At 49.5% G+C, this 15155-nt stretch overlaps 1 protein-coding gene across 1 annotated transcript; it reads right to left on the bottom strand.

The window, feature by feature from the left end:
• Positions 1-3634: 3634 nt before the first annotated feature.
• Positions 3635-12945, bottom strand: TRAPPC2L (trafficking protein particle complex subunit 2L). The gene is made up of 5 exons (XM_073605933.1): positions 12791-12945; positions 11704-11876; positions 9594-9681; positions 7116-7195; positions 3635-3804 (listed from the first exon to the last, which is right to left on the bottom strand). The coding sequence occupies exons 1-5, from the start codon at positions 12821-12823 to the stop codon at positions 3759-3761; spliced, it is 420 nt and encodes a 139-aa protein (XP_073462034.1). The 5' UTR covers positions 12824-12945; the 3' UTR covers positions 3635-3758.
• Positions 12946-15155: the final 2210 nt, after the last annotated feature.

Below are 15155 nucleotides of genomic sequence, written 5' to 3'. Positions count from 1 at the left end.
CAGAGAAAGGGACTGATGAATCTGTCCTTAGTCCCTTACTTCTCAAACGTGAGACATCAGGGGTGTGTTTTAGACCCCAGATATTTCAGCAAAGCCCCCCAACGGAGGTCCTAAAGAAATAAAAAAAAAAAAAAAAAAAAAAAAAAAAAAAAAAACCTGTACAAAAAATTAATGGTAAAAAAATAATTAAATATAAAATAACTGACACCACTGATGGAACTACCAGGGTCATAAAAGCCAAACTTGCGGCTGGACGCTGGCATTCTGCCACCGTAGGGGCCCCCAAGACGGTAGCCCGCTGTGGGACTGTAATAAAAGGTCCCGCACTGGGAGTAAAGGGCCCCCGGGATCGGTGGGAACGGCTCCAGTCAGGGGCGAGGAGGGCCCTTCATGGTTTCTTGTACCGGAGCCCTGAAAGTTCTAGTTACGCCTCCTGCAAGACATTCAGGTTTTCGATTTTAAGTGAAACCTGTACTGATAGAGATATGGACGGCTCGTCGTTTACCAGGCTAGGTGCAGCTAGTGACAGAATTCCTGATCTGCACATATGTTCCTGCTCAGTGTCTCAAAGTATTGAAGCCTTTAGATCAGGGGTTCTCAAACTATGGCCCTCCAGTTGTTCAGGAACTATAATTCCCATCATGCCCAGCCATGTCTGTGAATGTCAGAGTTTTATAATGCCTCATGGGACTTGTAGTTCCGCAACAGCTGGAGGGTCATAGTTTGAAGATCCCTGCTTTAGATCAATTCAGAAACCAGGCAACTAGCATTTCAAAGTTTAGCAATGGTAGCTTACGTATTTTCTCAGTTCAGGTTTGTGGTAAACCTATTAAGTACAGCTTTGGATGTATGATTGGGTTGCCCTACTGAAAGGTAAACCCTCGTCTCTGTTTCTTGTGGATTAAATGGTTTTCCCTTTTAAGAATTGCCCTAGAGTGGGTCCTATCTATTTTTATTTTGATTATTTCATATCTTCAATTCTGATCAGTTTCCAGGGACCCACCAATGAAAGACATCCCCGGAAAATGCTGCTGCTACTATCACCATGCTTCACAGTAGGGATGGTTTTAAAGGAGAAGTATAGCCAAAGCTGGTTTGGCTGTACTTCTCCATGGATCACAGGAGTGCAGTTCATTCTGCACTCCTGTGGCCCATTTTCAGCAGAGAGTGGGTCACGGCCCGCTCTCAGCTGACGTCGCCAATGTCAGACTAGGCACCGCGTCATCCCGATGACGGGAGTCTGGATCCGCCAGGTGCTTAGACTGGCACCCATCTTAGCCAGCCACTGAGAGCCTGAGACGACCGCTCCGCCCCCTCCACAGATCAGCGCTCCAATGAGCGAGGAGGGAGAAGAGCAGAGAGCGGTGACTGACAGTCTGCAGCTCTCTGCTCATGTAGCTGTGAAAACCGAGCAATCAGTGATTTTCGATCACTCAGTTCTCCGTGTAGAGGCGCTGGGGGACAGATGCAGCATCTACTGAGGTAAGTATTAATCAGGGAAATTTTTTTTCCCCCCTTTACTTCTCTTTTAAGTCACTGCGTCTTATGCCTACAATCCCTTCTGTTACAATAAATGATGTGCCCCAGTGGATCAAGCCGATGTATACCTTATTTTATAACGCTGCTCACGTGACCGCTCACTGATTTTCCTCTCCAGGTCTGACAGCTACAGGGGGAGGGGCTTAGAATCCTCCGCTGATGTAAGCCAGGTGGAGAAGAGGAGAGAGGCGGACGATCATGTGAGCGCCGCTATAGCGGCTTATTTATAATAAAAAGGAAAAAAAAAACCCCAGGTACAGTGGGGCACATCATGTAATATAACAGAGGGGATTGTAGGCATCAGACACAGTTATGATAGGAGTAGGGGGGAGAGCTGGGGAGCGGAGCAGATCAGAGGTGACGGGGGAGGGGGGGAGAAGAGAGAGGACGGAGGCGCGCTGCTGATGACGGAGGCAAGTAAACTGACCAGTGTTAGGGCTCAGCCATGATAAATGTGGTCAGATTATGGGGGGGCCAGGATCAGGCAGGTATTTTAGATTATACAAAGGGCCAAATTTCATAGCACAAGCACTGTGCTGTACAACATGCTTTAAAGGAACAGGCTCCATCATTTTTTTTTTTTTCCTTTTTAGGGTTACAAACACTTTAAGGAGATGAGTAGTGTTGGCTTTTTTTTTTTTCCCCTCACATGTGCAAGGCTAGAAGTTTTTTTTTTTTTTTTGCTGCAGTTTCAGCAAACTCCTGATGGGAGGTAACGTTTCTTCAGAAATGGCTTTCTGCTTGTCGTTCTTGCAGCCAAGCTCAGTGGATCCCATGTTGTCTCATAGACGGCCCATCTCAGAAGATTTATCTCCATCCCTCATTTAAATGGAAGCCTAATCCTGGGGCAGGGAACAGTTTAAAACCACTGCCAGGGTTTATTATTTGACATCAGTGTTCCATTGCTAAGAGTTTTCTTCATTTTCTGTCCCGCAAAACCCAACATAAATAAATCTCCAATGCCCCTTTCAGGAAGTTGTCACTAGAACAAGTGTCCCCATTGCAAGATTCCCACACTCTTCCAGTTTTTTGGTGACAATTCAAAAGGGTGGAGTTCCCCTTCTTCCAATAGCGGTGACAGGGGTCACCCAGACAGCAATAAAACCTGATGGGGGTTCTAACTTCTTACCACTAGCCAAAACTTTAGACCAGTTGCGGCTGGTGGGTTTTTATTTGGGGGGGGGGGGCAGCGGCAAACCACCCCCCCGGCCGGCCCTTAACCAGCGCCACCCAATACCTTCCCGCCGTCTGCCGGTCTGTTCGGCACTTGCCCCATCTAGGTGACTGGCATTGAGTTGTGGGTCATGCAGCAGGTGACAGGCAGCAAGCTGTGGGTCAGGCTGCGGGTGACGGGCAGCAAGCTGTGGGTCAGGCTGCGGGTGACGGGCAGCAAGCTGTGGGTCAGGCTGTGGGTGACGGGCAGCAAGCTGTGGGTCAGGCAGCGGGTGACGGGCAGCAAGCTGTGGGTCAGGCAGCGGGTGACGGGCAGCAAGCTGTGGGTCAGGCTGTGGGTGACGGGCAGCAAGCTGTGGGTCAGGCTGCGGGTGACGGGCAGCAAGCTGCGGGTCAGGCTGCGGGTGACGGGCAGCAAGCTGCGGGTCAGGCTGCGGGTGACGGGCAGCAAGCTGTGGGTCAGGCAGCGGGTGACGGGCAGCAAGCTGTGGGTCAGGCAGCGGCTCCTGTATCCTCTCTTAGATCATGGCGGTTTCCGCCATGCGTCTCTTCTCCTGCTAGGTGTCAAATAGGATCACCTGTCCTTTTAGCCAATCGGGTGACTGGTCTTCCTGATTGGCCAGGGAGGGAGGAGGAGGATCAGTGTGGTGATAGCGAATGAATATCCGTAAATCGTCACACAACTGGGTGGGCTGTACCCGGAGCCCACCCTTTTTTTGAAGCCTATTAGGGCCTCTGACTCTAATCACGTGCGTCAAAAAAAAATAAAAATAAAACACACACCCCTCCATTGGAATCCATGCGTCTGGGTCTGTAGATCAGGGGGTCAGACGTATGGATAGGGGTGGCGGCGCCTGTAATCCACGGGCTGCCACTGCTTTAGATACACTTCAACCTCTTAGAAGCAAAAACTGGTGCATGCTAAAGTTAAGAGTATTTTCTTTATTTTACACAATTTATGTACACTACAACTGCACCATCCATACTGGAGTATTACCACCCCCCCCTTCCCCCCAACTCTTATATACAGGATCTTGAAATGTTGCTCAGCATGCAGGGACCATCATGGAGGAGACCGTATTGTCAAAAGCCCTAAGATAAAAACAGAATAATGCATTATTATTATTATTATTAGACAACTTGTTACAAATGTAAGAAAGGAGGGAAAAATATATAGTCCACCATTGTACTTGGGATCTGAGTGGATACAGAACATCCGCCACTCTTCCTGTGTGCTTTAATAATTGTTCAGCTGACATTACTGACTAGTTTTTAAAATGGGACCTCGCAGTCTGCAGGATCCAGGTTCTATACAGCAGCCCCCCTGCCTGCTGTCCTCCCCCTCCAGGTTCTGCCTGCTGACTATGCCCCTTTTAGTCTTCCTGTAGGTTCTTAGGAAAGTTGTGGATCCTAAATCCCTCCACTGTACAAGGCAGGAGCACATTCTCATCAGATCAGAGACCCTGTAAGGGCCGCTGCGCTTTTATCACAGCTAATCGGTGCTTTCCTAAAGACTTCTAGGAGGTCCTGAAACTTCAGAAAGTGCACCAAAAACTTCCACCTGCTGCATCTTCTGTGCGCTTTTCCTAAACTGCAGAACCTCCTAGAAGTCTATAGGAAAGAGCAGCAGGTGGAAGTGTGAAGCCCTAGGAGTGCAATCTTAAAATATTTGGCATCCTCTGCTTTTCGGTTTCTCAAAAGTTTTCCTGACAAGGAAATTTTCTAAATTGTTTATTTTAAAGGTTGTCATTAACATAAAAAAAAGTAAATAACAGCTCTTACCATTTTAAACAAAAAATTTAGCAACCTCAAATCATAAAAAAAAAAAAAAAAAAAAAAAAAAAATAAATGGAGTATTCCATGCTGTTCATACTCATCACTGTGAGATTCCTTTTCTGTATTCTGCAAAAATCCTGGTTGATCCTGCTGCTCTCTCTCTCCCCCTCCTGTCCATGTCCCCCATTCAGCTAGGGATTTTGCAGAACAGTGTTGGCAGCTCTGCACATGCTCAGTTTTCAGTGAGTTTCTATGCTGAGCATTTCCTCCCCATCACACCAGAGATGTGTTACACACCGCAAATACAATATTACTGTTGTCTGCAACGTATAATCCATCCCCCAATGTCCCGCAGCAAGAAAGGTCTTTTGAGTTCTGAAGCTCACTTATGGTCCAGCAACATTCCTTTAGTGCTCCTTGGTGAGATGTTTTATTACACTGGATGACAGTGAGTGATAACATGAGAACCTTTAGAAAATGGGAATGTCTTAAGGTGGACCTTCAACTTGGTTTTTAAAGTTCCTGTAATTGTGATTATCTGCCTCTTCTATAGAACACAATTGAATATAGCCTTACCATTTTATCATACTTAGTCAGCGTTGTCAATGAAATGAAGAATGTAGGCCCCTTTCGAACCAGTGGACCGTTCGGGTACGCCTGTCAGTTTTTCAGGCAGACCCAATCGGACCACCCATTGTTCTCTATGGGGCGGCGGATGTCCACTGACCCCCTCGGGCATCCGATTCCGATTAAAATACGCTTAATAGACGTATGGCGATACGTTTGCCATCCGTCCAGCAGGTCAGGTGACCATTGGATGGAAACAGACATGCAGTCCATTTTCCATCCGACCCACGACCCCCCTAGAGGAGAGCAGGCTCTGTCTGTGTCCGCTCTGCATAGTGGAGCAGACACGGACTGGTCATCCGCCTGCTCAGTGGAGAGATTCCCCACTGAACATGCAGATTCTGCTCCATCTGAAAAAGAGCCTAAAGGTAGAATCGCTGTCGCTTCAGACACTATGGGGTTGATTTACTAAAACCAAAGAGTAAAAAACTGGTGCAGTTGAGCATGGTAGCCAATCGGCTTCGACAATAAAACCTGGAAGCCGATTTTTTTCTATGCAGAGCTGTACCAGATTTTGCCAACTCCACTTTTAGTAATCCAACCCATATGATAACCACTTCCATACCGAGGCTTTTCTGGAACTTTTTGTTTACAAGTTAAAATTTGTATTTTTTTGCTAGAAAATTAATCAAAACCCCCAAACACTATATATGTTTTTTTTTTTTTTAGAAGAGACTCTAGGGAATAAAATGGTGGTCGTTCAACTTTTTACGTCACACAGTATTTGCGCAGCAATTTTTTCAAACTTTTTCAAAAAAAAAAAAAAGTAAAAAGTTATCCCAATATTTGTTGTATAATGTGAAAGATGATGTTATGAGCAAATAGATGCCCAAATATGTCACGCTTTAAAATTGCGCCCACTCGTGGAATGGCGCCAAACTTCGGTACTTAAAAAAATCTCCATAGGCGACGCTTTACATTTTTTTTACAGGTTACCAGTTTAGAGTTACAGAGCAGGTTTTGGGCTCTTACACATGCTGCGATACCTCACATGTGTGATTTGAATGCTGTTTACATATGTGGGCGCGACTTGCGTATATGCGTTCGTTTCTGTGCGCTAACACGCTTTTAAATTTATTTTACTTTTACACTTTCTCTTTTAAATAGTGTTTTTTTGCTCTTTTTTTTTTATCAATTTTATTCCTATTACAAGGAATGTAAACATCCCTTGTAATAAGAGTAGTGCATGACAGGTCCTCTTAAGGGAGAGATGTGGGTTGTCTAAGACACCCCACATCTCTCCTATAGGCTGGAAATACCAAGTAAAAAACAAACACTCTCTGCTTTTCCAGCTGTTTCCTTGGCATGGTTTACTTCCGCCGGTCCGAACGTGATGTCATAACGTTGCATCCAGGCCTCCGAGGGTCATAGAGATGACTGGGGACCATCTGGTCACCAGAAATCTCTTTACTCAACTTTCGGTGGCGACCGATTCGTTCTCCGGCTTGCCAATCGCACGGGTGAGCCGGGAGATTGATGTCCTGCCACTGCCTGTAAGAATGATCAAGCGGCTGAACTGCCGCTATGATTGTTCTTACGGTGCAGAGATGATATCTGAATGATGCCTGGAGCTGCGCCTGTCATTTAGATATCGCCACTGAAAGTCCAGGACGTCGTATGACTGCCTATGGGCGGGAAGTGGTGAAATGCAGGTCACGAGCGCTCAAATGTTTTACTATTAATAAAAGGAGCGGGTTAAATAGCGCTACCACATCCCATGCAACTCAATTACATTTTCAGAATTTAAATACAATGCAATTTTAAAAAAAGGTTCCCACATCTCTACAGAATTAAAAAAAAAAAAAAAAAAAAGTTTTATTTAAATACAATTTTGTATGAGGATCTGAGGTTACATTTTTGAAATGACGTTTTTAATGTGGATCTCTTGAATAGAACCAGTTTCTGTATTTTATGATTTATAGTTCTGGTGATTCGGGTTCCTTACAAGTCCTTTTTTTGAATTTGAATTGTGGAAACTGTTCCTGTGAATAAAAACTCACCGTGACTGGATGGGGTCTCCGGGATTATAGAAGGGGTTGCACATCACATCGGTGTAGGAGTTGTGAAGTTTGCGGAACATCTGAAAAAGTCCAAAAAAAAAAAAAAAAAAAGGTTTCAGTCTGTTGGGTGGTCAGCTGCCTCAGTTACATATGGTTGGGGGGGGGGTTACAATCTATATGCAGTAAAACCTTGGATTGAGAGCGTTTTGCAAGACCAGCTAAATTTATAAATACATTTTGACTCGATATGCAAGTAGCGTCACAACTAAGTATAAAAGAAAAGAGAGGGCGCCTCTAAGTGTAGCAATCTGGTTACATTTAATGAAGGTACAACATTTAGCAACTCACATGGTTGATGATTAAAACAGACACATCTAAGTATGCAGACATTCGGGGTAAAGCTGTCCACATAGACCAGGGATATGCAATTAGTGGACCTCCAGCTGTTGCAAAAGTCCCATCATGCCTCTGCCTCTGGGTGTCATGCTTGTGGCTGTCAGAGTCTTGCTATGCCTCATGGGACTTGTAGTTCTGCAACAGCTGGAGGTCCGCTAATTGCATATCCCTGACATAGACCATCCCCCGCACCGCCATTGACGTCATCCCTTCCATGCTGCGCTCCATAAGCGGTTCAAGCCTCGCTATCAGATCGCTCTACTGCAGGGGAGTCTTCCCGGTCACGATTGCAGACTGACAGACCATCCCCCGCACCGCCAGCCCTCACCGCTCTCAGTCTGCAATAGTAACCGGGAAGACTCCCCTGCAGTAGAGCGATCTGAAAGCGAGGCTTGAACCGCTCGTGGGGCGCAGCGAGGAAGGGATGACATCAATGGCAGTGCGGGGGATGGTCTATGTGGACAGCTTTACCCCGGATGTCTGTATACTTACATGGTTGATGATTAAAACAGACACATCTGAGTTGCTAAATGTTGGACCTTCATTAAATGTAACCATATTACTACACTTAGAGGCGCCTCTCTTCTCTTTTATACTCTGGAACTCCTGCTGGATTTTGCTTCGAATCCCCTTGTGGAGGATTCCATTTGTAGACGGACATTTTATGGTCACACAACCAATCACATCGCTATAATCTTTTTATATGGACTATAAACTGAAGGATTTATGAATAAATGGTTGCGGAACGAATCATCTGAGTTTCTATTATTTCTTATGGGGAAATTCACTTTGATATACGAGTGTTTTGGATTACAAGCAGTTTTCCCGGAATGAATAACACTCACACTCCAAGGTTTTACTGTATATATTTTGTATGGAGAGCCAGCCTTAAGCCTCGTACACGGTATGAAAATCATCAGGGGGATTGTCGTTTGCCAGGCTGTTGTCCGAAGTTCTTACCGTTCGTTCGCTCCTTTCAACAATTGATTGGTTTAAAAACAGAACAGAAAATTTGGGACTTTAAATGAGGTTTAATAGGGGGCGTTCAACTCCCCTCCTCCATCCCGGTACAATATATAACAAAGAAAAAGGAGCAAAGGGCGGGACTTTGAATGAGGCACACGGGGGTGCAAAAAATCAGATAGAAAACAGGTTTTATTGTAATCACAATGGTCATATATTCACATGATTTTAAATGTACCTAGCTATTATTCTTACTCTATATTTCATCAAGATATACATTCCAACAAGGACTTATATTTACATTGCATGAACAATTAAATAGCTAAAATGACAAATAGAAGATATATGACAACTTAAAATGTCAAATACACAGGTTGCAAAAAAAAAGGGGGGACAGTGAGTGGAAATGGAACGCTCGTACATAGTTAAAAGGTAAGGTACGCCTATGGGTAGATGTGAGCTCTACGCGTTTCGGGCCTTTGTAGCCACTCTTCAGGAGCAAAAACCATGGGTAACCTAGGAATATGGAAAACAATTATCCTTTCAACAATTGTTTTCCAATTTTCGGCCAACAAACTGTTGGATGACAGGCTGGTAAATTTTTGTCAAAAGACCACGGCTCCACGTCAGATTTTCAGATGGTCAGTAGACAAATCCGTCACACAAAAACCGAAAGTACAAAACACGCATGCTCGGAATCAATGCTCGCCAAACACGAATTTAGCAGAAGGGGCGCAAAGGGCGGCGCTCAAGAGCTGAAATTCTTCTTAACCTGTTTCCCCGAAAATAAGACCTAGCGTGATTGTCGTTGATGGCTGCACTATAAGCCCTACCCCCCCCCCCCCAAATAAGCCCTAGTAGGTCTTATTTTCAGGGTAGGGCTTATTTGGGGGGGGGGGGGTAGGGCTTTTATTGCAGCCATCACCAACAATCACGCTAGGTCTTAATTTTGGGGAAACAGGGTAGTACTTCACTACGTTCGTGTTTGTGGCACGACAATTTGTGTAGCGTTCGTATGCAAGACAAGATCCCGGCACACGCCCCTTTGACAAGAATCAGACGCTCGGTTGTCCAACAATCGTACCGTGTGTAGGAGGCTTCACACCGTCCTGTACTTACACTGCGGATTTCATTGTCCCGAAGGGCCGTGTTAGAAGAATCCACCACCATGACGAATTTAACTTTCGAGTTGGTGACGTAGCCGTATCTGGAGGAGAGTTAAGAAGTCGGACAGTTTGGAAAGAAGTCACCGAACGTCACCCAGGAATACCCAACACTGAACCAACGCCAAAACTATGGGTGCTGCTGGAAGCTCCAATGGGTTCCCTTCTATTATCAATCGCTGGGAGTGCGGGGGAAGGGCAGAGATCGTCCCCGCTCCGTGTGACTACACAACAATACAAAACCCCGTGTATGGAAAGTGAGGACGGCCTCAGCCAGGGGTTCTTCATTGAGAACTACAAGCCGACAGCTGCTAAGGATGTTTGTTGGGGCTTGTAGTTCATTTAGATACACAGAGCTGTGTCTGTATGATGTAGAATCCCGCACGGCTGTTCTGTTCTCAAAGTCCCCAGCAGGGACAAGGGGGGCGGAATCTCCCCGGTGGGGACACAGACAGGTGGGGGGGGGAAACAGACAGGGAGGAATCTCCCCGGCGGGGACACAGAGAGGGGAGGAATCTCCCCGGCGGGGACACAGAGAGGGGAGAAATCTCCCCGGCGGGGACACAGAGAGGGGAGAAATCTCCCCGGCGGGGACACAGAGAGGGGAGAAATCTCCCCGGCGGGGACACACAGAGGGGAGAAATCTCCCCGGCGGGGACACACAGAGGGGAGAAATCTCCCCGGCGGGGACACACAGAGGGGAGAAATCTCCCCGGCGGGGACACACAGAGGGGAGAAATCTCCCCGGCGGGGACACACAGAGGGGAGAAATCTCCCCGGCGGGGACACACAGAGGGGAGAAATCTCCCCGGCGGGGACACAGAGGGGAGAAATCTCCCCGGCGGGGACACACAGAGGGGAGAAATCTCCCCGGCGGGGACACACAGAGGGGAGAAATCTCCCCGGCGGGGACACACAGAGGGGAGAAATCTCCCCGGCGGGGACACACGGAGGGGAGAAATCTCCCCGGCGGGGACACACGGAGGGGAGAAATCCCCCCCGGCGGGGACACACGGAGGGGAGAAATCCCCCCCGGCGGGGACACACGGAGGGGAGAAATCCCCCCCGGCGGGGACACACGGAGGGGAGAAATCTCCCCGGCGGGGACACACGGGAGGGGAGAAATCCCCCCCGGCGGGGACACACAGAGGGGTGGAATCTCCCCGGCGGGGACACACAGAGGGGTGGAATCTCCCCGGCGGGGACACACGGAGGGGTGGAATCTCCCCGGCGGGGACACACGGAGGGGTGGAATCTCCCCGGCGGGGACACACGGAGGGGTGGAATCTCCCCGTCGGGGACACACGGAGGGGTGGAATCTCCCCGTCGGGGACACACAGAGGGGTGGAATCTCCCCGTCGGGGACACACAGAGGGGTGGAATCTCCCCGTCGGGGACACACAGAGGGGTGGAATCTCCCCGTCGGGGACACACAGAGGGGTGGAATCTCCCCGTCGGGGACACACAGAGGGGTGGAATCTCCCCGGCGGGGACACACAGAGGGGTGGAATCTCCCCGTCGGGGACACACAGAGGGGTGGAATCTCCCCGTCGGGGACACACAGAGGGGCGGAATCTCCCCGGCGGGGACACAGAGAGGTGGAGTCTCCCCGGCGGGGACACAGAGAGGCGGAGTCTCCCCAGCGGGGACACAGAGAGGCGGAGTCTCCCCAGCGGGGACACAGAGAGGGGGGGGACCTCCCCGGCGGGGACAGAGAGGCGGAGTCTCCCCGGCGAGGACACAGAGAGGGGGAGGACCTCCCCGACGGGGACTCAGACACAGGCTCCGGACCTCCAGGAGGCGTGTCCTGTGTGCTGCAATATGTCGTCCCCCCCCTGAAACTATGGGACAAAACTGTTTAACTGGTTTTTCTTTCCCCCATTTTAGATGGAGTACGGGGAACTTCTCCCCAGAGAGCTGCCACAACGAGGGGGGAGCACTCTGGGGAGAACTTATCCTTATGACCACAGGAAGAGGGTGGCACCTCAGGGCCACATGAATATCCTCTCCTCTCCCATCCATTCAGCCTGGCCGTGTCTCAGAAAGGAGTCCCATGTGAAGGATACACTTTGTAGTCCTCGGTGGGGTAGAGCAGTCCCAGGTACAGTTCTCTTTGGTCCACCAAAGCTTTCCCCATAGCAGAGATCTTCTCATCCACCACATCCAGGGAGGTGTGCACCGTGTAATGGAACTTCAGCTGCTCCTCGGTGGGGATGCTGCGAATGTATAACGGATAATTCTGAAAAGAGAAATCAAATTTCAGCTTAAAACTCCACACTGTACTGACATCACGAGGACTGGGGGCGGGATCGCACGAGGAGAACCCGGGGGCGGGATCGCACGAGGAGAACCCGGGGGCGGGATCGCACGAGGAGAACCCGGGGGCGGGATCGCACGAGGAGAACCCGGGGGCGGGATCGCACGAGGAGAACCCGGGGGCGGGATCGCACGAGGAGAACCCGGGGGCGGGATCGCAGGACTTTGGTCACACATACACATGTAGAGGAAATCACATCTAGTAATTGCAGGGGAGGGGTGCGATCATTCTGGAGACTGAGAGAGGTTCTATGTACTAAGCAAGACAATAGTGAATGGATGGGGGGAGGTCATCAATGACTGTTTACTAATCCAAGCTTTCTCGGCTCGCAGGGCCCAATCACAGGTGTGGTGGGAGTGCGTTGGACAGCCTTACCTTTTTTTTTCAGCGCACCCGCCCGGCTGACCAAAGCTCAGGCGATAGGACGCAATTTCTAGTTGCCATGGCGACCTGGGATTTGTTGAGCCCGGCATTACGGTGTATTTGTTTCTGGAAATTTGCGTTTGATAAATGGCTGCGCAAATACCGTGCAATGTAAAACATCGCAGCACCCACCGTTTTATTCTCCAGGGCCTCAGATTTCAGGAAAAAATGCTGATTTCTCCATGTATGTGAATAACCCCGGATAATAACCCCCTGTGACACCACCAATGGTTTGTTCCACCCAGTAAAGTGATGGGGATGGAAGACATCAATGCACATGAAAGGGGGGGCTTCAGACCTCCTTCCCTCCCCCAGACAGTCTATACATGAACTACAAGTCACAGCCAGCACTGACACCCCCGCAGTGGAGTAAAGTCCGGTCGGTTTTGGTGTCCCCCCATCTTCCTTCTCACCTCCTTAGCGATGACAGCTACACACACCGCCATCTTGGTCCTCTCAGGCCGTGACGTGACCTACGCATCACGTGATTGCCTCATCCCCCGCTTCCTGTCAAAAGCGGAGCTCCACTCCTCAGCCAGACCCGCTTGTAGCTCGCAGGCCCCCCTTTCGGGGTGTCTATCTCAGTGCCTGTGCGGAGTTCCGCGTTGTGATTGGATGGAAGTTGTCAGGCAGCGGCGGAGAACAGGCAGGCGTTCTGTCAGGTTGGGCGACCCGTGAAAATCGTGTAACGGAAATGACGTTCGTCACGGCCATCTTCGTACACCCCGCACTCAGCCACAGCAAGCCTACAGTCTGAAGTCGGCAAGAGGACATCTTTTTACACCCACCGGAGTCTTGCATTTCACAGCCCCGGGCAGGAAGATGAGTGCGGGGCTCGGTGTGGTGGAGGGACCCATCAGGTGAAGAGGACATTCTTCTCCATGTGTAGAGCCCCTCACATCGCATACATCTCCTTGTGTCCCCTCAGGGAGATTCCCCCTCACTTCCTGTTCTGGTGACACAACAGGATGTAGGAGGAAATGTCTCCAAACTGAGAGTGTCCCCAATGGAAGATCCCTGGCTGGTGACAACTGTCTGTGCCTCTCCACACATGAAGTGATTTATGATGGAGGTCGGGGTGGGATGTATTTGGGTGACCGTCTATGTTGCGGATCCCCAGGGACACAGAGGAGGAATCTCCCCGATGGGGACACAGAGAGGGGGAATCTCTCCCCAGGCGGGGACACAGAGAGGGAGAATCTCTCCCCAGGCGGGGACACAGAGAGGGAGAATCTCTCCCCAGGCGGGGACACAGAGAGGGGGAATCTCTCCCCAGGCGGGGACACAGAGAGGGTGAATCTCTCCCCAGGCGGGGACACAGAGAGGGAGAATCTCTCCCCGGCGGGGACACAGAGAGGGTGAATCTCTCCCCGGCGGGGACACAGAGAGGGTGAATCTCTCCCCAGGCGGGGACACAGAGAGGGAAAATCTCTCCCCAGGCGGGGACACAGAGAGGGTGAATCTCTCCCCAGGCGGGGACACAGAGAGGGAAAATCTCTCCCCAGGCGGGGACACAGAGAGGGTGAATCTCTCCCCAGGCGGGGACACAGAGAGGGAAAATCTCTCCCCAGGCGGGGACACAGAGACCCCAATCACCAGATACCGGTTCCGGTCCCCCAGGAGACGTGTCATGTGTGCTGCAATCTGCCCCCCCCCAAACCTGAACTACAGGGGCAAAACTGTTTAACTGTTTTTTTTTTTTTTTTTCATTTTAGATGGAGTAAGGGCGGAGGGTTAGAACTCCTGTCAGAATTTTTTTTATTTCTTTTTGCCATCTGTATCCCCATTGGGGAGATTTTCCTTCACTTCCTGTCTCATAACCAAAGCAGGACGTGAGAGAAGATCCCAGAACTAGTGTCCCCATTGGAGGATTTCCCCACTATTCCTGTTCTGGGGAAAATATAACATTTTGGGTTTTATTTTCCATAATATCAATAAACAGGACACATAGAGAGAGGGGAATCTCCCTACCGGGGACACAGACAGCAAAAAAAAAAAAAAAAACCTGACAAGGGGTCTAATCCATCTCCACTCCATCCAACAAAAAAAAATGGATAAAAATGAAAGTCTATGGAAACCCCAATAATGGAGTCCTCGCTGCCTTTTCATTGGTTAAATATTCGATTGGAGAAGGACCTGTTGGGATGGAGGTCTAGAGCCCATTACAAGCCACGATTGGGTGGGATGGGGTGGGGATCTGGAGTCGATTAGAAGTCATGATTGGTTGGGATGAGGTGGGGGTCTCGAGCCCATTAGAAATTATGATTGGGTTGGAATCTGGAGCCCATTATAAGTCATGATTGGGTGGGATGAGGTGTGGGGTCTGGAGCCCATTAGAAGTTCTAATTGGGTGGGATGGGGAGGGGGTCTGGAGCCCATTAGAAATTATGGTTGGGTGGGATGAGGTGGGAATCTGGAGTCCATTAGAAATTATGATTGGGTGGGAATCTGGAGCCCATCAGTAGTCATGATTGGGTGGAGGACTGGAGCCCATTAGAATTCATGATTGGGTGGGGATCTGGAGCCCATCAGAAGTCATGATGGGGTGGGGATCTGGAGCCCATTAGAAGTTATGATTGGGTGGGGGGCTGGAGCCCATTATAAGTCATGATTGGGTGGAGATCTGGAGCCCATCAGTAGTCATGATTGGTGGGGGTCTGGAGCCCATCAGAAGTCATGATTGGTGGGGATCTGGAGCCCATCAGTAGTCATGATTGGTGGGGATCTGGAGCCCATCAGAAGTCACAATTGGGTGGGGATCTGGAGCCCATTAGAAGT

This window comes from Aquarana catesbeiana, linkage group LG11 (assembly GCF_042186555.1).
Source record: "Aquarana catesbeiana isolate 2022-GZ linkage group LG11, ASM4218655v1, whole genome shotgun sequence".
NCBI classification, from domain to species: domain Eukaryota; kingdom Metazoa; phylum Chordata; class Amphibia; order Anura; family Ranidae; genus Aquarana; species Aquarana catesbeiana.
Note: the sequence above shows the minus strand (reverse complement) of the source record. Positions and strands in the feature narration are given on the sequence as shown.